The following is a 25565-nucleotide window of genomic DNA, read 5'->3' as shown; positions in this document are numbered from 1 at the left end:
ACTCAGCCCCTGCACCTTCACAGCCTCACACTCTCCTGGGAGCCCACCTTCCTCCCACCCTCAGTGGGTAATGTACCCGTGGAGGTCCATGAGTCACAGAGCAATGGCACAGTGGTCTCTGGACTGCAGCAAAGGGGAAGTACATTCCATAGATGTTAGTGCCTGGACAAAGCCCCAGCTACCCCACCCTTGTTAAAGCCCTGAGTGTTTTAGATACACCTTGGCTGATCTCCTTTTCCAGGATGAAATCTGTCATGTAAGTCCCTGTGCACAATCCTCTTGGATAAGGTGCCTCTTCACACTCATACGTGTCCCTTTGTTTCTTTAGAAATGGTTGCCAGTTCCCATGGAGGAGATTGAATACCAAACAAGGGCAAAGAATCCTGGGGGTGCAGTGACAAAACAAGAGGCCCTGCCCTCCCAAAGCTTCCATTTTGCTGGGGGCAGAAGGCGGGGAGGACAGAGCTATGGAGCAGCAAGGGCAATATTGTTATAAAAAAGGCTCTACAGAGAAGAGACTAGAGAGTGTAGGGGGGAAAATGTTGAATTCAGAGCTTTGATTCCAACGTTTGACATCAACAGGACCATGGACAAGACACTGACCCTTTCCCTGCCTCAGTTTGTTCAACCATAAAATGGGACTGTGCTACATGTGCCCTAAAGTCCTTTCCCATTCTAAATCTATGCCTTAAAGAAGAATTTAAGCCCCCAACACACTCATAAGAGAAATTCCATCATGAAGCTCCAGTGAAAGTGACTTTATGAGGAGGGTCATTGTCCTATCTATGCCTTGAATAAGAAACAGAAAGCATTAGCAGAAAAGAAAGGGTAGTGTGTGTGTGTGTGTGTGTGTGTATGTGTGTGTGTGTGTGTGTGTGTGTGTGTGTGGTGAGGGGGGACACTGAGGACAGAGGAAGGGGATGAGATCTTTCGATAACACAACCTGCCTTCGAGTGATAATAGGGAAGATGAAGGGGACAAGATAGCTCAGGGACCAGAAGAGCCAGAGATAGCCGGGAGGGAAGTAGGGGAAAGGACTCCAGGACTGATAGGGGAGCTCCTCTGGACAGAAGTGCCAGCTTCACAGTCCCCTGAATGAGCAACTGTTGGATGCTTTAAACTTAAGAACTGCCAATGAAACAAACAAGATAAGGAATAAAATCATACATAAAACTTAGAAATGTAATACTATGCTTTTGAACAATGTAGAATCAAAGAAACCAACGAAAAATGTGTTTGCTCTGAGCCCCTCATGATTCTGTCTAAAGTCCCACTGTGTGCTCTCTTCGTGTGCATGTTTGTGTGTGTGCATAACACACATATTTACAAAACTATAATATACGCACATACACATGAACACAGTGAGTCACAAAACTATGCACACGCGTACACTGTAGACATAAACTAATTCTGCTGATGTCAATTTGGTACGGTGGTGGAAAGAACACTAGCTCCGTATGCAGAGGCTGTAGCTGTTCAGTCATTTCAGTCACGTCTGACTCTTTTTGGAGAGGTAGTTCTTGGTAGATACTTGAATACTCATTTCCTTCTCCAGCTTATTTGACAAATGAGGAAACTGAGGCAAAGAGGGTCAAGGGACTAGCCCAGGGTCACACATCTAGTAAGTGTCTGAGGCTGAACTTGAACTCAGGTCTTCCTGACTCCAGGTCCATTGCTCTATCCACTTCATCACCTAGCTACCCTGCAATCAGAGGAAAATAGTACAAATCTAGCCTCTGACCCTAACTACCAGTGGAAACTTGTTCTTCGGGCTCCTCATTGGAATTTTTTTTTCCTTTGGTGAGGCAATGGGGGTTAAGTGACTTGCCCAGGGTCACCCAGCTAGTAAGTGTCAAGTGTCTGAGACCGGATTTGAACTCAGGTACTCCTGAATCCAGGGCCGGTGATTTATCCACTGCGCCACCTAGCTGCCCCTGGAAATTTTTGAAGGAGGAAATTCTGTCCTTTTCCCAACTCATCCTCCACACAGCTGCCCAAGTGATACTCCTACAAACCAGGCTGGACCATGTAACTCCTCTGCTCAAGAAGGCCCAGTGGCTCCCGATTGCCCTTAGAATAAAATATAAATTCTTCTGCTTGGTATAGTATCTGAAGTCTTTAACAATTTAGCTCTCGTCTACCTTTCTAGGCTTTTTACTGTTTATTTACTTTCATGTACTCTACTTCCCAGGGAAACTGTCCTCCCTTATGTCCCTCATACACATTTGCAATTTAATATATTTAAGTTTTCTTAATGTCTTTTGCTTTTACATAGCAGTTTCCCAATATACTATCTCCCCCCGCCACTTTCCTTTGTGACAAAGAAAAAGTTAAAACCAATTGATATAGCATCTGCATCTGACCACACCTCTTCAGACTGTAGGGAAGTATTCCTAGCCCCAAACCATTACCCGACAGATTTTATAATTATTTCTTCACAACAAACATTGAAATCGGAAAGGGCAAGTCCCACTTCACCATTTTTCCTTTCCATAGTTCATGATATTCTTGCCTGTCATCTTTTGCATCTGAATTTTGTTATGACTTGATCTAATACTATGAAAAACCCTGTTATTTTTATTGAGATTGAGTTGAATCTATCAGTTAGTTTGGGGAGTATTTACACTTTTATTATATTTGCTCAACCTAACCATGAGTGTGGAATATCCTTCCAAATATTCAATGTCAAAATAATTTTGGAGGGGGCAGCAAGGTGGTGCAGTGGATAAAGCACCGGACCCTGGATTCAGGAGGACCTGAGTTCAAATCCGGCCTCAGATACTTGACACTTACTAGCTGTGTGACCCTGGGCAAGTCACTTAACCCTCATTACCCCACAAAAATAAATAAATGAGGGGCGGCTAGATAGCACAGTGGATAGAGCCCTGGCTCTGGAGTCAGGAGTGCCTGAGTTCAAATCTGGCCTCAGACACTGTGACCCTGGGCAAGTCACTTAACCCCAATTGCCTCACTAAATAAATAGATAGATAGATAGGTAAATAGATGATTTTGGAGTTGTCTTTGTATAAGTCTCATAAAGTCTTGATCAGTTCATACCCATATTTTTTATTCATTTTGTTGCTATATGTCATTCTTAGTAGTTTATTACCACTAATTAGGTTGATCATGAATGGAAAAAATAATTTCTATTGAGGTACATTGTGGTAGTCAACTAAATATTAATTGACACTATAACTTCAGAAAAGTTGCAGGATATAAAATGAATTCACTTAAATTAATCCACTTAAATCATCAACATTTCTGTATATTACCAACAAAACGCAGGAGAAAGCGATACGAAGAAAAATTCCACTTAAAATAACTATAGTGTATAAAATATTTGGGAGTCTACCTTCTAAGACACAAAAGGAACTATATGAATATAATCATAAAATGTTCTTTGCACAAATACAGACCTAAATAATTGGATAAATGTTAATTGCTCATGGGTAGATCGCCAATATAATAAAAATCACAGTATCTAAATTAATCTACTTATTCCGTGTCACATAATTAAATTACCAAAGGATTACTTTATAGAGCTAGGAAAAATAATATCGAAATTGAACTGGAACAAAAGGTCAAGAATCTTAAGGGAAATAATGAAAGAAAAAAAGTGGGAAGGGGCTTAGCAGTACAAGATTTCAAACTATACTACAAAGCAGTAATCTCCAAAATGATTCAGTACTACTTAATAAAAGGCTGATGAGGGAAATAGATTATGCATATGATAGAAAGAAGCAAATAACACAGTAGGCTTGTATCTGATATACCTGAAGACCTCTGCTACTGGGATAATAACTGTTTGACAAAAACTTAGGAACACTGAAAAGCTCTCTGGCAGAAAATATATATAGACCAGTATTTCACACCATATTCAAAGACAAGCTCCAAATGGGCATATGATTTTAGTCATAAAGGGCAACATAAAAAACAAATCAGGGGCAACTAGGTGGCGCAGTGGATAGAGCACTGGCCCTGGAGTCAGGAGTACCCGAGTTCAAATCCGGCCTCAGACACTTAACACTTACTAGCTGTGTGACCCTGGGCAAGTCACTTAACCCCAACTGCCTCACTTAAAAAAAAAAAATCAGAGGAGCAAGGGAAAAAATGACCATTCATTTACAGGGTTGGGAAAAGAGTCCAAGAAGACAGAAATGAGAGTACTCTGCAGAAAGGCAGATTTTGTTGTTTCATCATTTTTCAGTCTTGTCCAACTCTCTGTAACCCCATTTGGGGTTTTCTTGGCAAAGATACTGGAGTGCTTTGCCATTTCCATTTCCAGTTTATTTTACCTATGAGGAAACTGAGGCAAACAGGGTTAAGTGACTTTCTCGGGGTCACACAGCTAGTAAGTGTCTGAGGCTGGATTTTTAACTCAGGAAGATGAGTCAGGAAGATGACTGACTCCAGGCTTGGCACTCTATCCATTGTGCCACCTAGTTGTTGTAATTCTGAAGTGAAGAAACACAAAATAAAACGAGCATTTTCATAAAGTAGAATAGAAAAAGAAGACTATGTGAAAATGTATATGTTCACACTTGGCTTCTCTTTCCTTTAATTATACAGTAAACTCAACTGTAACTTTAAAAGATCTCCTGCTTATCTGTTTCCTTCTGGCCTTCCCCCCGCCCCCGTCACTTTTTTTCCCCTCTGTTCATTTTTTAAAAATATATGTCAATGATTTTTTAAAACTTTCTATCTCCCACCCTCACTCTCCCTTCCTCCATGAAAAATAAAGCCTTATAAGCAATATGCTTCAGGGGCATCTAGGTGGCGCAGTGGATAAAGCACTGGCCCTGGATTCAGGAGGACTTGAATTCAAATCCGGCCTCAGATACTTGACACTTACTAGCTGTGTGACCCTGGGCAAGTCACTTAACCCTCATTGCCCTGCAAAAAAGAAAAAGAAAAAAGAAAAGAAAAAAATCAATATGCTTTGTCAAGCAAAACAAATCCTCACATTGACCATATCGAAAAATCCATCTGTACCTTGGGTCCATCTCCTCTGTCAAGAGATGGATAAGCACGCTTCACCATCGGTGTTCTTGGATCATGGCTGGTCACGGCATTGATAAGAGTTCTTAAAGTGACCAATTTAATTTAATGCCAAGAAAAACTGTTTAGCCATTGGCACTATCTACAACTGGCAGCCTGGGCAGGTAGTAGGCTTCCATTCACTAAAGGCCTCCAAGAAAACACTGGATGCTTGCTTTGCAGGATAATGTGGCAGTCTTTCTAAGAAGGCTTTTTAGATCTTTCCTCCCTCAGTTATATCCTCTCCTTCATCACCTTACTTTATATTTACTTATTTGCATACAGGTTGTATCCTCCCAATAAAGTGTAAGTTCTTTGAGGATAGAGACTGTTTTGTTTATGTCTGCATCCTCAGCACAGTGCCCTACACATAGTAGGTGCTTGATGTTTGTTGGTTTGGTTTAGGAATAAATGGATATAAGACCTAAATAGAAAAGGCCACATTTTTTAAAATAGAGAATGGAAAGAGGTACTTTGGAGAACAATAGCTGGGGGAGGAAATATTCTTTATGTAACAAAGGATAGAGATACAAAAGATTAAACCAATATTGATGAATAAAAGTGAAAATCTTTTGTACAAACAAAATTAATGAAGCTAGAATTAGAAGTAGTTAATTGGGGTCGAGATGTCAGAGTGAAATGTCATGGCTGTAAAACCTCCCCCCCAGACCTTGCTTACAAAACAACCTCAGAAAACATGAAACAGAATTCTGAGTGGGACAGTCAAGAAAAAGTCACAGGGAGTCATTTTTCCAGCCCGGAACAGTTTAAGAAACAGAAAGAGAGGTCTGAAGACACAGGTGTGGGGGCTAGCTGGGAATGTGGTAGAGAGGAAGTGGAATGTGGTGGAAGTGACACCTGCTGTGGAACTGTGGGGGCAGAAGCAGCATCCAGGACCAGTAAGCAAACTGAAGCTGGTCAAAAAGAAATCCCAGGGACCTGTACTAGTGCTGGGACTGGGATCAGGCAAAAACAAAACAAAACACAACCACAAAAGACAACCCTTTGTAGCCCTAGCACCTGACCCAATGTATTGCATAGACGCCTGACATTTGTTGAGTGAATTCCACCCTCCTCAACCTCCCTGCCTCCAGTAGGTTGCAAGTTCATTGAGAGCATGGCGCATCATTTACATCTTTGTATTTCCAGCATGAATATAGTGCCTGGAACATTATAGGCACCCAACAAACATTTGGCGAATTGAGTCACACAAAAGAGGAGGCCAGTACTTCATGGTGACCCAAGAGGCCAGGCTAAACCAAGACATTTCAGCAGACAAAGGTCAAACCGAGTGAACAGAGGATGTCAGTCTCCCCGTCTTTGTAAACCCACGTTCACATGGTCTGCTGCACAAAACTTTAGACCCATATCTTGACCTCAGGGTTCATAATCTGGCTGGGAAAAGGAAGGTTAAATAAAATCTTGGCATGTTAAGGTCAGTTACTAAGTAGCTACACCTGTAGCTAATGGTGTCAGTGAGTGGGCCATTAATAACTTTAAAAGCAACCAAGCCTTTATTCTATTTTGTCTCTCTCATTATGAATTAGGGTCTTTTCATCGGACCCACTTGGAGAATATCATCAATCTATTTCGTACCAGTAAGATCTATTTTTCTGAAAACTAGGTTGTTTTCTGGCAAATTTTTTCGAAGCAAAGTCTGGATTCAAGTAAGTTGAAATTATTCCTGCCTGGTAAGCATCTGAGATCTTGAAAGCAAACAAAATGAGAGTTTCACACTGGCTGTAGTTATTCTCTGTATCAATATTTTTGACAGATCCATGATTGTATACATGTAGGTGCTTGGATTGATAGCACAATAGATTTATCGAGAGATAGGATCTTTGAGATAACCTGGTCCAATCACCATTTGACAGATGAGGAACTGAGATCCAGAGTGGTGGATGTGATGTATTCAAACTGACAGAACAATTGAGCTGGGATTTGAACCTGGGTCCTCTGACTTCAAATTCATTGCTCTCTTCATTAAACTGTACTGTATCATAGACCATGAGGAAACCAGACGCGGGGTTCAAGGTCAGTCAATAAGCATTTATTATGTGTTTTTTATGTGTCAGGCACGTTCAAAGAAACACAAAAACATGGTCCCTACCCTCAAGGAGGAGCAGCTGGGTGGAACAGTGGATAGAGAGCTAGCCTTAGAGTCAGGAAGATTTGAGTTCAAATCTGAGCTCTGGCAGTAGCTGTGTGGCCCTGGGCAAGTCACTTAACTCTGCCTGTTTTCTCCTCTGTAAAATGAGCTGGAGAAGGAAATGGCAAAGCACTTCTATATCTTTACCAGGAAAACTCCAAGTGGGATCACAGTTGAAAGACTGAACAAAACCCCTCAAAAAGCCCACATTCTCCACAGTCAATCTCAAAGGGAAGGCACCAGTGTGTGTGTGTGTGTGTGTGGGGGGTTCCTATTTCAGAAAATGAGACTTGAGATGAGTCTTAAAGGAAGCCAAGGAAAGCCAGAGGCAGAGATGTGAAGGCAGAGTCTGTTCTGAGGGGCAGCCAGTGAAAAGGCATCTAGGCAGGGGGAGGGTCACTCAGAGAAAGGCTAAGGGTCGTAGGCTACCTGGAGAAGCCCAGAAGGGAAGGAAGGTACCGGGTGGTAAAAGTTTGAGGAGCCAGTGGTTCTTTCATCTCGTCCTGGACTCGATAGAGGGTCACTGACACGGGCTGACCTTCAGTTTAGGAGGGTCGCTTTGGCAGCCCAGTGGCTGGGGAGAAAGCCTTGAGATGGGAAGACCACTCAGAAGGCCCAGCTGCAGGTGTTGAAGTGGGTCATCACCAGGGTGGTAACTGGATGGGTGGAAGGGAGGGAATAAGTAGGGGAGTTAGGGCAGAACAGGAGCTGGCAACAGACCAGACACACAGTGAGAGCAAAAGGCACCGAGGATGACACCAAGATTGTGAACCCAAAGGACGGGGAGGCCGGGGAGGCCCTTGACAGTAATGATGAGGTCCTGAAGGAGGGGGCTTCAGGGAGAAAGAGAAGTTTTATTTTGGACATGCTGAGTTTGAGATCCACACTGGGAGGGCATCTAGATGGCGATATATAATAAAGTGGTAGAGGTGAGACCTGAAGTCAGGGCTGGATAAACGTGCGAATTATCTGCAGAGATGATCATCGAACCTATAGGAACGGAGACTGCCAGCTAGGGTAGTATGGAGGGAAATGGGGGCCCAGAATAGCCATGACACCCCCAGTAAGCAGTCATGTCCTGGCTGGGTATCCAGCAAAGGTAAGAAGAGGACCAAGACAGCAAAGTCATGGAAACCCAAAGAAGAGAGTATCCAGAGGAGGAAAAGAACGAGCAAGAGGAAAGGCCATGCGGTCTCATCATGAAAAGATCACAGGCCACTTTGGAGAGAGCAGCTTTAGCCTAGTGATGAGGTCACAGGCCAACTGGAAAGGAAGGGGAGCAGAAGTGGCCAAGAGGAGGCACCCAATGCAGGCGGCTTCCTCAGGCAGAGAGAACACAGGGCAGCGGCTAGTTGGCCAGCAGGGACGGCTGGGTCAGGTCAAAGGCGGCACTTTCCAGCTCCCTGGCTGAGTCAGTTAGGGACAGTAAGAGAGACACGCTTATTCAGCCAGCCTGGCTCCTTCCCTTCTCACAGGGAAGAGAGACCCAGAAAGACCTATCAGGGTCTCTACTAGAGGCACCCCACCCCCAACACACACACCTCCAATATTGGGCATGAGAACCCTCAATGGCACTCCAGACCTCATTTCTAGACCACCAGGATCAGTTTGTTCCCAGTTTGAAGGAGATAAAACATGCAATTTCTTTAAGTCTGAGTAAGTATCAAGTGAGCTGCATTTTCCTCTCCAGTCTTCTAGAGCCAAGTACACTACTGGCTGTGTAGCCCTCTCCACTGTGGAAGACCACAATCTCCTGTCCATATTCTCCTATGAATGCTCCCAAAGAACCACCTGGTGCACTGGAGCCTGTCTTTCTCGTTCATTCTTTCCTTTTCAATCCATCTCCTTTTCCTGTTAAACTGACTTGGTTTTGTTTATAATCGAGTTGTCAATGTGGATATTTACTTGTTCCTAAAGATCAGGTGTAGGTCAGCCTACTGTAGTGGCCAAAAAATGAATGTTTGTAAATGGTCTGAGCCTTGGGTGATTCTTAACATCCTTTCCTCCCTTTGCCAGCCCAGTCACTGCAAAAGCAGAAATGAGGAATTTAGACCAAGGGTCATTTTTCGTTGGTTCCTGGGACTCCATCACCCCTCCCCCCCCCACACACACACACTTGAAGTGGTCCATGGACTGGGGTTGAACCTCAACATAATAGGCAGCACTAGCAGACAGTGATGGCATTGCCAGGCCCACTCTCAAAATGTCTAGTCTGGCAGGACCTGCCAAAGCTTGTCCTTCATAGGCATGACTCTAGAGGGTCATTTCTGGCCTTGACAAGGCATCAGGACTTCTCTGAGAATCTCAGTATGAGAGTTTTGATTTTTTTTCACAAGTTATACATCTCTAGTCTGAAATAAGTGGTAACTATAGGATGACCAGAATCAAACCAGATCTATGATGACGACGAAAATTAAATGAACATTCTGTTAGTGAAGCAAGTTTTTATTACATCCCTAATATTTTTTCCTCTAATATAGACAAATAATTTTACAACATATAAAATAAATTATAGGTTAATTATCATAAAATTGTAATGAGTAAACATTTCTTTGGGGAGTTAGAATTCCAGGAGGAGGAACTGCATGAAGCTCATGGGTTTTCTTTTTCCTAGGAAACTGTATTTCTTTTAAAAAATACAGTAACTTTTGTCCACCAGCTCTATCATCCAGAATCATCCCTTAAGTACTATTCTGCAAGTAACTCATATTTAGAAACTGGATCTTGTGGTGGAAGAAGATAAGGCAGGAGAGATAGGAAACAAGCCATCTAAAACACTAACCACAAGTTTACAGAAGAAATGTACAAAATCAAGAGAAAATCGTGAACTCATTTTACTGACAAGCGAGTCAAAGAGAGCCCTGCCTGGAGCGCTAGCTGGGCTTCCCTGCTCACTAGAGGCAAGAACCCTAGAAGGGGGCGTGGGGCTAACAAGGGCACTGCTCTATTGCACATTTCCATGACACGTGGGACAAAGATTTTAAGTAAAAGGGCTCAGCTTAGCCCGGAGTCTTTCCATTTTGGCTGGAAGCAAACCTGCCATCTCTCTACTGAGTTCTAGCTCAGTTTCTACAGCACGAACAGCCTCGGGGTACCTCTCACAGTAGTCAACCAAGAATGTGTAGTATTCCAAGGATGCCTGCATGTTGTCTAACTCCTTCCTACCATCAGAAGTGATGAGTTTGCCATAGAGCCGAGCAATGTGGAACTTGGCTACCAGGGCAGGGCGGAGAACGTCTTCCGAGAGCTGCTCTGGAAACACCTTATTGGGGTCCTTGAGGGAATCTAGGAAGAGCTCATAGTACTTGATGGCTGACTGAGCCAGGGAATTGATTTTCTTTATTGTGTGTGAATCGAGCTCCTCTAGCCTGTTGGCGATGGCCACCTTTAAGTCCATCATCTCATAGTAGGTGTGGGCAAGCTCAAACTGAAGCTGCCGGTTGATCAACAAATAGTACTGTGGATTTAGGTCTACGGTGAGGGGCTCTAGCATGTCTATTCTCCGCTTGTGCATCTTGCAGCGCCTCTCGTAATCCTCTTCAAAGAACGCAAGCACCTTAAACAGAGAACTGTGGTCTTGGACAATTTCGATATGGTCAGTGATGTACCCGTCAACCTGAAAGTACTCTTTCGCCTCAAAGACATAGTTCTGGCCCACTAAAAACACCTCTCTGGCTTCCCTAAAGTCTAACGGGGGCACACAGGCCACTTTCTCTTCCACAGCCAAGATGGCGTCACACACATCACTAGTGCCAAAGAGAACAACTTTCTTCCTGCCGTTTTCCTTCTCATCTTCCTCTCTTTTCCTCTGAGCTTTAAGTTCAGACTGTTTATCAAGGTCAAGTTCACCTATGTTGTCCTGAAAGGGAAGAAAAGCAAAAGGTTAAAGTAGGAACCTGATCTGCCATCACCTCTAACAATGTGAATCTTTTTTTTTTTTTTTGCTTACACTCCCAACCACTAACAGAAGACAAATGTAAAATTCTCCCCTAGACTATGTTAAGAAGCCAAGCAGAGGCAAAATATTGAATTACACAAAGGAAAAGAAGTAAAGAAACCTCTTGTATAATACAACTTAGCCTTTATGGGTCATTCTCTAGAGATTCATTTACCTGCTATACAGATCCTGTTTCATTTATTAATTTCCTTCTTAGCAAGGATGCTAAAATTAATGTGTGTCTGGTATGACTATGAAAAGATAATACAGAAATATAAAATGATCATCTCCAATGTGGGAAGGAAAAGAGGATAAAGTTAAATATACATCCAGAGTGAAGATGACGCTTTTCCCCCTGGGCCTCCGTTTATTTTTCTGTAAAATAAGGGGACTGGAGTGGTTGGTTTCTAAAGTCTCTTCCAGACCTTATTCCTGCAGTCCTTTGAGAGCAGGGTAAAGAAAACTAAAGGTGGTAAGGAACAATGTGAATTTTAAAGCTAGACCCTCCCCCCACCCCCCCAAAAAGACCTAGTACAATAAGCCCAAGTCAAGGCACTAAAAATATTTTCAGTAGTGGAAAAGCCAAGTGAAAGGGTGATGGCTCTGGAAGAACTTTCTAGAGTCCTTTTCAAGTCTCCATGCTGGTAACCATGGATGGCCTGCAAACAAGAGTAGGTGGAAGGCCTCAGGTCTACAGGGAATCCCTCCTCTTCACTGCACAGGAATCCTTGAAGATAGTGGGAAGCACTTTTGTTGAGTGCCGATGTCCTTGCTGTATGCCTTGCCTGATATCAATACTCAAAGGGTCAAATGTGGTAAGATCTTTCAGGGAATGCTGCATAATTTTCACATCTGTATGGGAGACAACTTGTTGGAGGAGAGCCTTGAAAGTAGCATTTTGCTCTACTGAGTCAAACGCTACTTGCTAGTCAGCACGGTGAGATGCCACCCAGCCACGGGCCAGGATGACCAGAGCCCACCCAGGACCAACATGCTGTCATCTCTTGGCTGTGGGCCTTGGGAATTGGCCCAGAGCTGAGCTCCACCAGCTCAAACCAGAGTTCTGTGACTCTGGTGCCTCAGATCCCTTTTGCGTCTGGTCTATACTACAGAACTGGAATCGAGCTTTGAAATGCTACGACTACAAAAGAAACCAAGTACACTGAAACAGAGTCACCAAAGTATTTTTACAAAGTTCAGAGGCTATGTGCAAGCTCCTTGGATTAGCAGGTCAGAAATGAAAGTCTATTTACCTGCTCCATCAAGTCTTCCCCAGACCATGCTTCATCTCCCACTAGGGCCTACCTGGTTCAGGTGCCTTGCCAGCTCTCCTGACAGGAAGGACAAGCCCTGACCAGCCTCCTCCTGCTTTGGGATATGATATGTAATGCATTCTCTATAATAAATACGGTCAACAGATGATCACCCAATCAGTACTGCCTTTGCTACCAGAAAGGCTGTCAGAGCGACATCTGGAAGGGAGTGCAGAGATCAGCTAGCCCAGGGTGCTCATCTGAGGCCTGCAGAGTGAGGGTGCTGCCGATTGTGCCAAATTAAGTGGCAGCAGCAGATCCCAGACATAGGTCCTCAGGCCTCCAAAGTCACTGCACTCGTGGCTGTTCCCTGGTACAGCCACCAGCCTGACGCTTCTACCACACCACCATCTCTGCTGTCTCCTGTCCTGGAAGGTGAGCTTCCTGCGGATGGGCATTTCTATCTGCAGTGCCCAGCACAGAGCCTGGCACACAGGGATGCTTAATAAAAACCTGGAGGCAGCTGGTGGGGCAGTGGCGAGGATGCCAGGCCTAGAGACAGGAAGGCCTGAGATCAAATCTGTCCTCAAGACACTTATTGGCTATATGATGCTGGAAAAGTCCCTTTGCTTCTGTATGCCTTCCCCTGACCCCTGGGCAGGCTGTTATGAGAATCAAATGAGGTATTTCTAAAACACTTAGCTGGTGCCTGGCACACAGTAGGTGCTATATAAATATTTATCCCCTTCCCCTTGAGTGTTCTCACACCGCCACCAAACACTGTCATCTTTACTTATCATGTGTAGATTATTCTCAAAGATTTTGTAAAGGGGGGAAGTATACATAAAGGCTGATCATTACTGAGAGCTAGCTCTTTAACCCCCTCGGAATGGTGACCCCCAAAGCGGATCTCCCCCTGGTTCTGGCCCTACAGGCAGCAACAGCTGGGGTGAGAATCCACATGTGCAGAAAATCAATCTTCACAGTTCTTCTCCACTTCTGTCCAACTGCTGTCTTTCTTTCCAGTTTCATTAAAAATGGTCCTGGGGGGCAGCTAGATGGCACAGTGGTTAAAGCACCGGCCCTGGATTCAGGAGTACCTGAGTTCAAATCCGGCCTCAGACACTTGACATTTACTAGCTGTGTGACCGTGGGCAAGTCACTTAACCCCCATTGCCTAAAAAAAAAAAAAAATGGTCCTGGGTCGACCCAAGCTCTCTGCCAACCTGTCTTCCTTGACCCCTCCTGTCTATGAAATGGCACTGCCCACATAAGCCCTGTCCACCCCTGTAAAGATGGGCCGACAGTCCCAGCCGGCATTTCCCCATGGGTGCCGTCTCCTCAAACTGCCAAGGGTCAGGGCTGGCAGATCATTTCCAGGTGCTCTGATGCAGAAACACCTTTAAAAAGTCCCAGAGGCTGAGGAGCCGTTCAACCTTTCAGATATGAAGGAGCCTTTTTCTGTTATAAATTCACCACCTACTCAGGGCTTCCTATGCCCAGGCTGGTGGCTAAGGTTTGGGAGGAGCCCCTTGTAAGTTGTCCTCAGCTCTGACACTGATACACAAAAGCCGCTCTATTTGCTGGTCCTACCTCCAGGGAGGCCTGTGCGTTCTGCAGGAGACTGAGGCAGTATTTGATCCAGCACCTCGCGATTTCTGCTTTTCTTTGATGAAGATCTTGTTGGTCTTGTTCTCTTTCAGCTGATAAGACACACAACATAAGGCATATTTAAATTCACAGGGTGGCTGACTTTCAAACGGAGAATTTTAATTAGGCATCTCAAACTGATTGTTGTTGTTTTTTTAAGTTTTCTTGGTGAGGCAATTGGGGTTAAGTGACTTGCCCAGGGTCATACATCTAGTAAGTGTTAAGTGTCTGAGGTCGGATTTGAACTCAGGTCCTCCTGACTCCAGGGCTGGTGCTCTATCCACTGCGCCACCTAGCTGCCCCTCAAACTGATTTTTAAGCCTTCAACAAACAAACAAACAAAAACACCCCAAAAAACAATAATGGAGGTTGCTAAAGTATGAAAGAAAACACCCCCCCCCATTTAATCTATTAAAGGTACTTCTACCTCTTCAGAATCTATAATTTGTCCCTATTTGTAATTAGAATTTCTTTTTGTATCAAGGGCAGAAAGGAATTTCTGAATAATATAGCCAAGGCTTACCCAGAAAATTAGCATACTTTCTTTTAACCAGGTACCAAAAAATTGGCTCTAATTACTATGAAATCAAACAGTGAACTAGTAAAAATTTCAACAGAGAAATGCACATTTTCAGGGTGAGATCAGGAATCTGGCAGTAAAGTAATATTTATGTTCTTACTCTTTTTTTGGCAGGGCAATGAGGGTTAAGTGACTTGCCGAGGGTCACACAGCTAGTATGTGTCAAGTGTCTGAGGCCGAATTTGAACTCAGGGCTTGTGCTTTATCCACTGTGCCACCGAGCTGCCCTACGTTATTACTCTTGACCTTGGGCCTAGCAGCAATGGAGGCAATAGTCTTTTAAATACTTGAAGACAACTATGATCCTTCTCTTCTCCCAGTTAAACATTCCCAGTTCTTTCATATGGAAGAGACTCCAGAAAATGACTTCTCAGCTAAACAGCACCACAGGCTTTCTCTGTGAGGAAGCCCTCACCTCCTGCCCAGAGAGCTGATTTTCTCAAAATGCTCAAGAATCTTCTAAAGAGTAACTCTTAACTGATTTTATAAAAAGCTCAGTCTCTTCCACTATGGAAGCAATTTAGTATATAATTCAATGTCAGGAGCAATATGCAGTGGACAGGAATTCTGTCTCCAGAGTCAGAAAGACCTGGGTTTACATCCCACTTGTGACCCACATTGGCTGTGTGACCATGTACAAGTCCATACATGTGAATTAAGCACTTGGCACTATCCTAACCATGGGGCATAAAGAGAAAGGCAGAAAGTGAGTCCTTGCCCTCCACGAGTTCCCATTCTAATGGGGGAGAGAACACGCATAGAATTCGGTGAATGCAAGAAACATACAGAGCAAGAGAGCAGAACCTCATAGGAGAAACCTCTCCTAGGGCCCCAGGAGTCACTAGCAAAGCACAAGCACATTCTCCGTGTTTGAACATTTACTAGATTGGTGAGAAAAAGGTCTCTTATTTCCAAATTTAAGAATTTTAAGTCAGTAGTGACTCAAGGGACACTTGGTCTGCTACTAGACAAAGAAACTGGTCAACGTGTTACTGCAACTGCCAACTGCCAAACACATCTGGATTTCCAATATGTTATCTTCACAGTTAAGAAAATGTTTTCAGCGCAGTGGATAGAGCACCGGCCCTGGAGTCAGGAGGACCTGAGTTCAAATCCGGCCTCAGACACTTGACACTTACTAGCTGTGTGACCCTGGGCAAGTCACTTAACCCCCACTGCCTCACTAAAAAGAAAAATGAAAATGTTTTCAAAAACAAGGTAATGTAAAAACACCCACACTCACTGTCTTCTGTTGATGCAGTCTGTTCGGCCTGGCTAAAGATGACGCTTGCGGCTGATAAACAATGCCTGGACTCCATAAAACATTGCTATGAGAAAAGCAAGCAAGTGAAATGAGATTTGGATTTCTAGACTGGCAACTATTACCAGAATATGCAATCTTTAAATACAGGTAAAGTAATAAAATCTATTAAAAAGCCCCCTTTCCAGCACACAAGATCCACTCACACATACAATCTCTCATTTCTTTGCCTGGGTAAGCAACCTGTAAACATGAAGAACCGACGGAGAATACAATCTTGAGGAGGACTTTTAAACCCGTAGTAGTGAAGAAAACTATTTTCATGCCGTACTTCAAGATCACCGGCTTCCTTTTTATTCCCATCCAATTGCCAAAGGAGTCTGTGCACCAAGGTCAAGAGTCCTGGTGCAGAGCCACAGACCCCTACAAGAGGTGGCAAGAACGGGGCTAAGCACCTGTCTGTCCCTCCCTTTAGCTGGACTTGGCTTCCCAATGGGAAGATCTGCACAGAGGCCTGGGAAGAGCATCTGTCTCATGGCTGTGTCATCGGTTTTGTGAATTCTAAATCACATGTGAAAGGTGGAAGAACAAAGTAGTGTCCAGCTAATAATAATCTGCATTGGCTAGGTTAAAACAGCATGGGGGGGCGGCTAGGTGGCGCAGTGGATAGAGCACTGGCCCTGGAGTCAGGAGGACCTGAGTTCAAATCCGGCCTCAGACACTTAACACTTACTAGCTGTGTGACCCTGGGCAAGTCACTTAACCCCAATTGCCTCACTAAAAAAAAACAACAAAAAAAAAGCATGGGGAAAAATAAGCTCTTATGCTAACAGGGAGTGGAGAAGAGTTAACTGATGACAACCTTTATCCAAACTAATGCTTCCTCCATTAAGTCCCTTAGTCTAAATTACTAAAATAAAAGTTAATCAAGACCTGACCTAGGCTACATAAAGGAATAGGGAACAGCCAGCTAAATTTAAAAATGGAACCATCTACTGTTAAAATGCAAAGAAGTAGACTCTGATAGCCAACTACTCCCCTCCTCTATCCACCACATGACCAGAAAAATCTCTAGCTAGTGGGGTTTGCAAATATAGATACATATATCTCACAAGGCTCTGAAAGTCCACTACCCAAGTCTGGAAAAAGAAATTATTTTAGTAACAATTCAAGAATTTGTAATTCAAAATCAGACACCAGAATTAGAAAACTAGTCTGAACTGTCTAAAGATTACAAAGGAATTCTCTGTAGTACCCTGATGGCCAGAGTAGCACAGCAAGTCTTTAAATTACACGTGGGAGTAAATGACATTTGATGGCTTCATGGGATAAGCATGACACCTGGCCAGCTGCGCCTGCCTTCCACAACTGTCATCTATTAAGTCTGGCTAAGATGACACTGGCAGGTGACAGAACCAACTCCCCAAATCATTTGTAAAGTGAGAGCTCCTTTATTCTACAATAGTGGATTTTCAAGAGGTCACTCAAGGGGAGCGAATGCAGGGAGTTCTCAACCTGGATTTAATCTTCAGCATTAGAATAGGTGTCCCAAAAGTTTTACAGCTGGAAACTGAGGCTCTGAATAAGTTCTTGAGCCCATGGTGACACAGTTAGTAAGTGTCTGAGGTAGGGTTAAAAATCTGTGATGAAGGAGGTCATTTGGGACACATGAAGAGACTTGGAACACTAAGCTAATATACCAAAGGCCCTCTGCTCCTGGGAACAGTAAATTATGTGGGAGTGAATGTTTGAGATGCCAAAGGACTCCATGACTAGGCAAAAGAAGCCGGCTACGAGAATCCTTCCAGGAGGTTCTGACATGCGGGTGAGTCCAAAAGAGAAACTTGACAAATACACTGAACTGGTACTATGCTGAGACCATTTTTCTAGTTATAAAAGTTATCACAGAGAAGCTAATTCTCAAAATAACTGAAAAATATCACATGCTATTTATCAACTTCCTTATGAAATTCTGATGATGGTTATTAGATTAGTTACCTAGAGAGCACACAATTTCATAAAGATAAAGCTATTTCTGCAACCAAGATAAAGCTCACTTTACTATTTCATTAAACCAAACTTTAGGAAATGATGTGTTTATTCCTTTAAAGCTTTACTCAAACGGCTTATCAAAGGATAATAGAGCAGTGATAAAGAACCTTACAGAACATCTAGACCCACACTTCAATTTTACCAATAAGGAAACTGAGAGGCCAAGAGAAGAAAGTGAATTGTCCAAGGCAAAGCAGCATGGAGCAGGACGACCGTGAACCAGGGTTCTCAGGAGTGCCGTGCTCTGTCCCCTCCGCCAGGCGCCACCAGACACTGCTCCAAGGCCTCTGGGTTTCAGGCTGCCCTTTCTACCCAGCTCTGGTAGGTCAGGACAATGACCATGACCCAGCACTCCCCAAGCCCAGCTCCCTCCTTGACTTCTTGGCCAGACCCACAGCATGCTCCCTTTCCTGTGCCAGAGGCACAGGAAAGAAAACAGAGCACTGGCTTCTCTGGCTGCGCCTTCTGGTAAGCGCTTACCTTGTTGATGTAATACTGGGACAAGGTGGCAGCGTTGATGGCCCACTCCGCAGGGCGGTAGCCGCTGTGCTCCAGCTGGCGTTTAAGGGTGGTGTGGCAGTACTGGACAGCCTTCTCAATCATTTCCAAGTGTTGGTAGACTTGAGCCAGGTAATACAAGGTATGCGTATACGCCTTCTCAAATCTGTGACAATGACAGGCCATGGACAGAGAGTCACAGAATTGCAGAAGTACAAGGGACCTCAGGGGCCAAGGCAGGAATCCCACCAGGGCCATCACTACACCTGGGGGCAGCCCATTTCTGGAGCCATTAAGAAACCCGCTCTCCCCTCTCCCCACCTCCAGGGCCTAACACAAACCGAATCCCTCAGTGGTGGCTCGCTGAGCTTCACTGAAAGGCCCCTTGGGAGCATAGAACACCCACCTTCTGGATCTCTCCTGCTCCGTGAGCTTCTCTTCTTCAGCCAGAAAATGCTCATTTGGATCCAGAGGAGGGTTCCCGATCTAGAAGAAAACAGACTCTTTGTGAATACGGGGCTCCCTCTTCTGGTGAAAAGGAGAAACCCCCAAATCTTCCTTTTCACCAGTTCTTAAGCCCACAAGTGGAACATCTTACCCAATTTTACTCACACTAAAGTCTGTGAAGTAAGTGAAGCCCTAAGGAGTAGGTGAATACCACTGCATCCCAGGCTTTGTTTCCAAACCCTGAAAAACCTGCCTCTGCTTAGAAAGCAACACAAAGCGTCTTGACTGCTTCGGCTGGCCATGCTCCCCGAGCCCCAGCTCAGGAACGAGGGCTGCAAAGATTCCAGGGGTGCTTCTCTTCTTGGGATGACCCTCTACAGCACATCCCCCAACAAGAGAGTCCTTCGTCTTTACTTTGCCTGACTTTACTTTCACTAGCTCACTGCCCTCACTGATGCGCCTTAAACAGGACTTCAGTCAACTCCAAGCAGTAAGGCAATCCTTTCCCAAAAGACACCTGTGCTGGATGGGAGCTCTAAACACATTTCTGATTCAGCAAAGCACTGCTAGGGCCGGTCACAACGGACAAGTGGGGCTCCAGAGGCCCTGACAAAGGCGCTGCTGTGGCAGCCCTGTGAACAATTCAGAAAACTGTTTAATATGCAGAAGACCCGCCTCGCTGATGGGCCACAAAAACCATTGTCGTGTCTATCTTTTCATAGGATGCAACACCCTCCCCTACCAAGCCAAAGCAGCCTTTCCCCCACTTCTCTCATTAATTAGTTCCCTGTTTTCCTACCAACATAAGGATAGAAGTAAAAAGAAAGACCACAATGTGTAGTCATGTTCCCACATAGTTTCAGTGACATAATGAAATACTAAAGTCTATTTAAATGTTTTCCTATACATGTAAATAAAGTCCTGACACTTAATATTGTAGAAGATTCCTTAGCTTATGTGCAGGGAGACACATCAGTAAGCATCTTGCTGGGGTTTTTGCCTCCCTCAAGAGGTAGGAGCAGCGTGAGGGGTGGGGGTCATCTGCTCCACTTACAGACTTAACTTTCGATCCTTCTTAGCGAAAGGGTTTGTTATTTTTTGGTGTCATACGGCGGGCCTGAGAGATGCCCCTTAAATGACAAAGCTTTTGTAGCACCTTAAAAATCAATGGTTTGGACTACCCTATACCATTCTGATTCCATGATTTGTGATTTCACTTGTGTGAGAAGTCTGTGATCGCCCCCAAAGAGCAGCCAGGAAATCTTTCATTTGTATATGGACACTTTCAGGGCCTGATTAGGGGCTTACAACAACCCCATGAAATAAACAGGGAGAGCAGAGAGCAGTGCTGCCACTTCACAGATGAAGAAAGAAGTCATGAAATATACTCAAAGGTATAAAACTAGTTAGCAGCAGAAACTAGAACCACCCCAAGCGTACTGATACGGGGTGCAGTTCTCTATACTATGTCACCAACTTTTCTAAGACACGTGATTCTTGTGTGTACTCTTATTTAAAAAAAAAAGAATGAAATTATGATTTTTTGGGCTATTGCTAGTGTGAAATATATTAAATGTTTATTCACAACATCAATAACAGGATAATACAAGAGTGTCTACAAAGCTACTATAAATAGTACTGGTGTGAACTCAAATAAACTCTGTGTGTGTATGTTTATATAAAAACCTGAAGCTGAGAATAAAGGAGTGATTACTATCCTTGGTTTTGAGAAACAGTTCTCCAATTACTTAAGTTATACCGAAAAATTCTCAAAACAAAATTAATTAAAATTAGCCTTAATGCAGGTGTTTATGGACTTTTTGGAACTGTGATATCCTAAAGGTTTCAGACATTACATTTAATTTGCTTCCCTGTAAGCACAACAATTCTTAAGGCAAGGCTGAGAAAACAATTCAGAATGTTTAGACCATTAGTGGTGCTAATAGCAACAGCACAGAATCTCACCGTCACACAAATCCCTGTAGCAGACATCATCCATCTCCCTCCAATCCTGTTGAAGGGGATGTAGATACTAAAATACCAAGAGGACACATTATAAAATTGCAGTGTCACCCATTAGCTACTCAACAGCACAGACATTCACACACCAGCCAATTAAGGAGGCTCCAGGGATCTCCTGAAGTCTCACCAGAACATGAGATTTTTTTCCATCGACTTCGGACTAGCTCACAACTCAAAGCTGATCTCTGAACACTTCACATACCTCTTTCATATACTGATTGTAGAGTGCTTCTGCAGACTCCAGGTAAGTCTGTGCAGTTTCGATTTCATCTCTCTCAGACCACAGGATACCCAGATTATTCTAGATTGAAAAGAGTCATGCATTATAATTCAGAGAAAATGCTGCACATTTTTATTTAAATTTACCTAACATGGCATTCAAAAAGACATTCATCATTTGCACCAGAGTTAGAGGACTCAAAATATGCATTTCTCAATTTGACAATCCACGCCTGGAAAGATGAAGCAGGAAGGCTGCTGTTTCCATAACATCTGTGGACTCTATTGAAGATGATAGCATGGAGAGCTGGAAGGAACTTGAGAGGTCACCTGGCCCAGGTCTCATTTTACACAGGAGGAAACAAAAGGTCCAAAGAGACAGAAGTGACTTGCCTACGGTCAGAGAAGCAGGAGACTGAAAAGCCAGGACACACAGGTCCTTTCCATTCTAAAACCAGGGCCTTTCTACTACACTGTCATTTTAGTGCTGCTTTAAGAGTGGTCGGGCCTAGAAGAGAGGAGGTGAAATCTCTGAGTCACTTCTAGTCGAACAATCCAGAGAGTAAACTAACAAATAAACTGCAGGCAAGCCTATGTTCTCTTACCACATTCTACCTGGGCAGTTATAGATGTCTGGAACTGTGTTTTCTAACAGTTATAACTGCAGTCTCTAGCATGGTGCCCCTAAGCACAGCAAGGATCATTTGTGTTCTGTTTGAAAATCTACTTTGGGGGAGGTGCAGCTAGGTGGCGAAGTGGATTCAGGAGGGCCTGAGTTCAAATCCAGCCCCAGACACTTGACACTTACTAGCTGTGTGACCCTGGGCAAGTCACTTAACCCTCATTACCCTGCAAAAAAAAAAAAAAAAGAAAGAAAATCTACTTTGAGCATTCAAGTACAAAGCAGGTATGTGTGTGCCGACAAAGCACCAAGGCTTCAGATGCTGTTGCTGCCCCACACCACTAAAGCATAGGCCACAATCCCCCCACATCAGTTAGTTCCAAAGAAACAGAGTTATGAACGGCCAATGTCTTTCAAGTCCTAACCTCACCAGGCAGAGATTTGTCCTAGTCTATCTTCAACCATATCAGACAAGAAATTCTACAAGTGAAAAGGACTGAATGAATCATCCCCCTAAGTGTTGTTAGAGTTCAGAGGATGGGCTAGGGCAGGCCAAGAGGTATGACTTAGGAAGGACATAAGGGACAGGCAAGATCCACATGTGCAGAGCAGGACCCCTCTTAACTCTGACATTATGGGATGGGAAGGCCATTCCAGGATGAGCAAAGGGAATGAAAAAACAGACTCATCTTGTAGGAGTAAGAAGGTTCTACTAAAATAAGAGGGTTGGAAAAATAAAAAGAGGTTAGAAAATAATGAGGTAGGGCCTTGACTGTCATTAATGATTTGCTGTCAGAGGCAGGAACCCCGAGGATTCACCCAAAGTTTCCAAACAAAACAAGACATTTCTTGCACGACTGGCAAGACTGAAAAACCATGCCTAGCATTTTATTAGTCCACTGGAGGCTTTCAGACCTTACTGCAGTCAATCAACATCTATTAAGGGCCAACTACGTGCCAGGCATTATGCTAAGTGCTGAGGATATAAAAAAATGGGCAAGGAGCTCATCATCTAAAGGTTTAGAAAAAGCTCCCTGGAGAAGATTGGTTTTTAGTTGGGACTGAAAAGAAGTCAGGAGGAAGAGTCATGGAAGCAGTTTACTGAGTGGGAGGAGCAGGGGCAACATGGTCAGACCTGAGCTCTGTCTAGACAGAGGAGGGACTGGAGTGGGGAGAGGCCGGGAGAAGGCAGAGCCACCAGCAGCTACTGGAGCAGTCCAGATGGGAGGGGCTGAGGACCTGCACCCAGTGGGGGCAGTGTCAGAGGAGAGAAGGGGGATGATTTGCTTGGCTATGGGGGAGTGAGAGTCAGTGAAGAATCCAGTATGACTCCCAGGGAGGGTGCTGTTGTCCTTGATAATGATAGGGAAGGGGGAGGGAGAGTTTAGGGGGGAAGATAAGTAGCCAGAACAGTTCACACCTGGTTGTCAACCCTCTGGTAACAGCCCCCCCCCCCCACGCCTCATGGGGAATCATATTATGTTCATAATAATTCTTGTGTTCCTCTTTCTTGCCTTTTACACCATATATAATTGCCAAGATTACAAGATTTTCAGATTTACAGCTAGAAGGAACCTTAAAGCTTACCCAGTCTCACCATCTCATTTTAAAGAAGAAACTTTGAAGTCAATGGTTTTGAAAGTCACAACCAGAAATTTTAAACGATGCCTATGAAAACCCAAGTCGACTCCACAGACAGTGAAGGGAAGGGTCCAAGCATCAGCCTGAGAAGAACACGGAATGTCAGGGCAGCTAGGCCTCTGAGAACAGGGAACAGCAGGGCCTTTAGATCTCCCAGGGTCAGCCTTCAAAGACTCTCAAATGGGGAATGGGAACTGGCGGGAGCCTAGAAATCATGGAGTCCTTAACCTGCTTTTGTGTCATGACTCCCTTCTCAGAATGTTTTAATTTCTTTCTTTTTTTTGCTTTTTTGGCGGGGCAATGGCAGTTAAGTGACTTGCCCAGGTTCACACAACTGGTAAGTGTCAAGTGTCTGAGGTCAAATTTGAACTCAGGTCCTTCTGAATCCAGGGCCGGTGCTTTATCCACTGCACCACCTAGCTGCCCCGGCCCTGGATTCAGAAGGACCTGAGTTCAAATTTGACCTCAGACACTTGACATTTACTAGTTGTGTGACCCTGGGCAAGTCACATAACCCTCACTGCCCCGCAAAAAACAAAAACAACAACAAAAAAACCCCAGAATGTTTTAGATGCATGAAATCCAAGACAGGGTTACAGAGAAAACCATTCATATTAAAATAATTGTCAAAAAAAAAGTTTTAAGTTCACAATCCTCAGATTAAGAAGCACTGGCCTGCCTCCTTCCCTTGTGAGAGGATTTCTAAAAAGAAATAAAGGAGGAGGGAGTGGAAAGGATATGTGAGGAACTGAATATGACTTGGAAATAAGACATGAAAAACAAGATAAGCAACACCTCCCCCAGCTCAGCTCTTCCTTCCCCCTCTATGGAGTGGGGCCTCAGAATACTGCTAGATGGGGAAGAAGCACCATATTGGTTAGCCCCAGGACCTCGGGCAATCCTTCTCTGAATCCATTTCCTCCAGGAAAAGGGGATTGTACTGCATGGCCTCTGGGGGCCCTTCCTAAAATGTTACCTCCCCGGGTCTGTTTCCTTCCTTCTAAAATGAAGGGGTTGGACTAGATTGGCCCCTGAGGTCCCTGCAAGCCTGGTTTCAGGCCTTGCTCATTTCCTCTAGGAACTGGGAGCAGGGGTGAGGAATCTCAGGGCTACTAGGTGGTAGTGGCCCAATGGTCAGAAGACCTGAGTTCAAATTCAGCCTCAGACACTGGCTGGGTAACTCTGGGCAAGTCATTTAACCCTGTTTGCCTCAGTTTCCTCATCTCTAAAATGACCTGGAGAAGCAAATGGGAAACCACTCCAAACCTTTGCCTAGAAAATCCCAAATGGGGTCATAAAGAGGCGGGCACCACAGAAAAGGTTGAACAATAACAAAAAAGTGGAGCGTTTCTTTACACTCCCTACCCCTCCCTGGACCTGGCAAGGCTTGGTCCAGCAGGTATAGGGACACTGCGGGGGTAGGGGTAGGGTGGGGAGGTCGGGGTGAGGGGGTTTGTCTCTTCCCCTCTCCGCTCCACCATCATCCTCGAGGGGGGAGCCAGTCCCTCTGTCACCTACAGACCCAGGGGCACAACGGAGATCCTCCCCCTCCTCCCCTCCCCCTCCTCCCCTCCCCCTCCTCCCCTCCCCCTCCCCGCAGAGGCAGGGTCCCTTTCCCCCGGGGCGGACCTGAGCCTGCAGGTGCAGGGACACGGCGGCGGGCTCGAGGCGGCTGCGGCGCACCAGGCGCAGGCAGTTCTGCAGATGCTCCTCGCCGGCCGCCAGCTCCTCCGTGTCGATGTGGTTGAGGCCCAGCTGCAGCTCCACGGCGGCCAGGCGCACGGCCCGCGCGCTGGGCTCGGCCCCGGCCCCCGGCCCCGCGCGCTCCGCCGCCGGCCCCTCCTCCTCGCTCGGGCCGCCGCCTGCCCCGCCGCCGGCCTCCTCGTCCTCGTCCTCGTCGGCCGCGGGCCCCAGCAGCGCCTTCACCTCCTGCAGCAGCTCCCGGGCGCGGTACTTGGACTTGTACGGGTCGTTCTCCGGGTCCTTCTGGGACTCCACCTGCGACAGCGACAGCGACGCGCGGAACTTCTCGCAGGCCGCGGCCCAGGCCGCCGGGGTCGCCATGGCGCCCACCTCCTCCGCCCGTCCCCTGCCCCTAGCGCCCGTCCACGCCCGCGCCACGCACGCCGCGCACACATCGCGGGGCGGGGCCGCGCCGGCACGACGACCAATAGCGGCCGGCGGAGGCGGGAAGGGG

General features: G+C 45.2%; 1 protein-coding gene across 2 annotated transcripts; it reads right to left on the bottom strand.

Annotated features, from left to right (window-relative positions):
• Positions 1-9629: 9629 nt before the first annotated feature.
• LOC122741622 (kinesin family binding protein) lies at positions 9630-25484 on the bottom strand. Of its 2 annotated transcripts, none has more exons than XM_043985281.1 (7): positions 24998-25484; positions 21089-21187; positions 18824-18903; positions 18400-18583; positions 15844-15934; positions 13970-14079; positions 9630-11045 (listed from the first exon to the last, which is right to left on the bottom strand). In XM_043985281.1, the coding sequence occupies exons 1-7, from the start codon at positions 25430-25432 to the stop codon at positions 10167-10169; spliced, it is 1878 nt and encodes a 625-aa protein (XP_043841216.1). In that variant the 5' UTR covers positions 25433-25484; the 3' UTR covers positions 9630-10166. The 2 variants fall into 2 exon arrangements, with proteins under 2 accessions (XP_043841216.1, XP_043841217.1); XM_043985282.1 differs by having other exon boundaries at positions 15850-15934.
• Between the last annotated feature and the right edge of the window lie 81 nt (positions 25485-25565).

The sequence above is a fragment of the Dromiciops gliroides genome, chromosome 2, assembly GCF_019393635.1.
Source record: "Dromiciops gliroides isolate mDroGli1 chromosome 2, mDroGli1.pri, whole genome shotgun sequence".
NCBI lineage: Eukaryota > Metazoa > Chordata > Mammalia > Microbiotheria > Microbiotheriidae > Dromiciops > Dromiciops gliroides.
The sequence above is the reverse complement of the archived record's forward strand: the minus strand, read 5'-3'. Positions and strand labels throughout refer to the sequence as shown.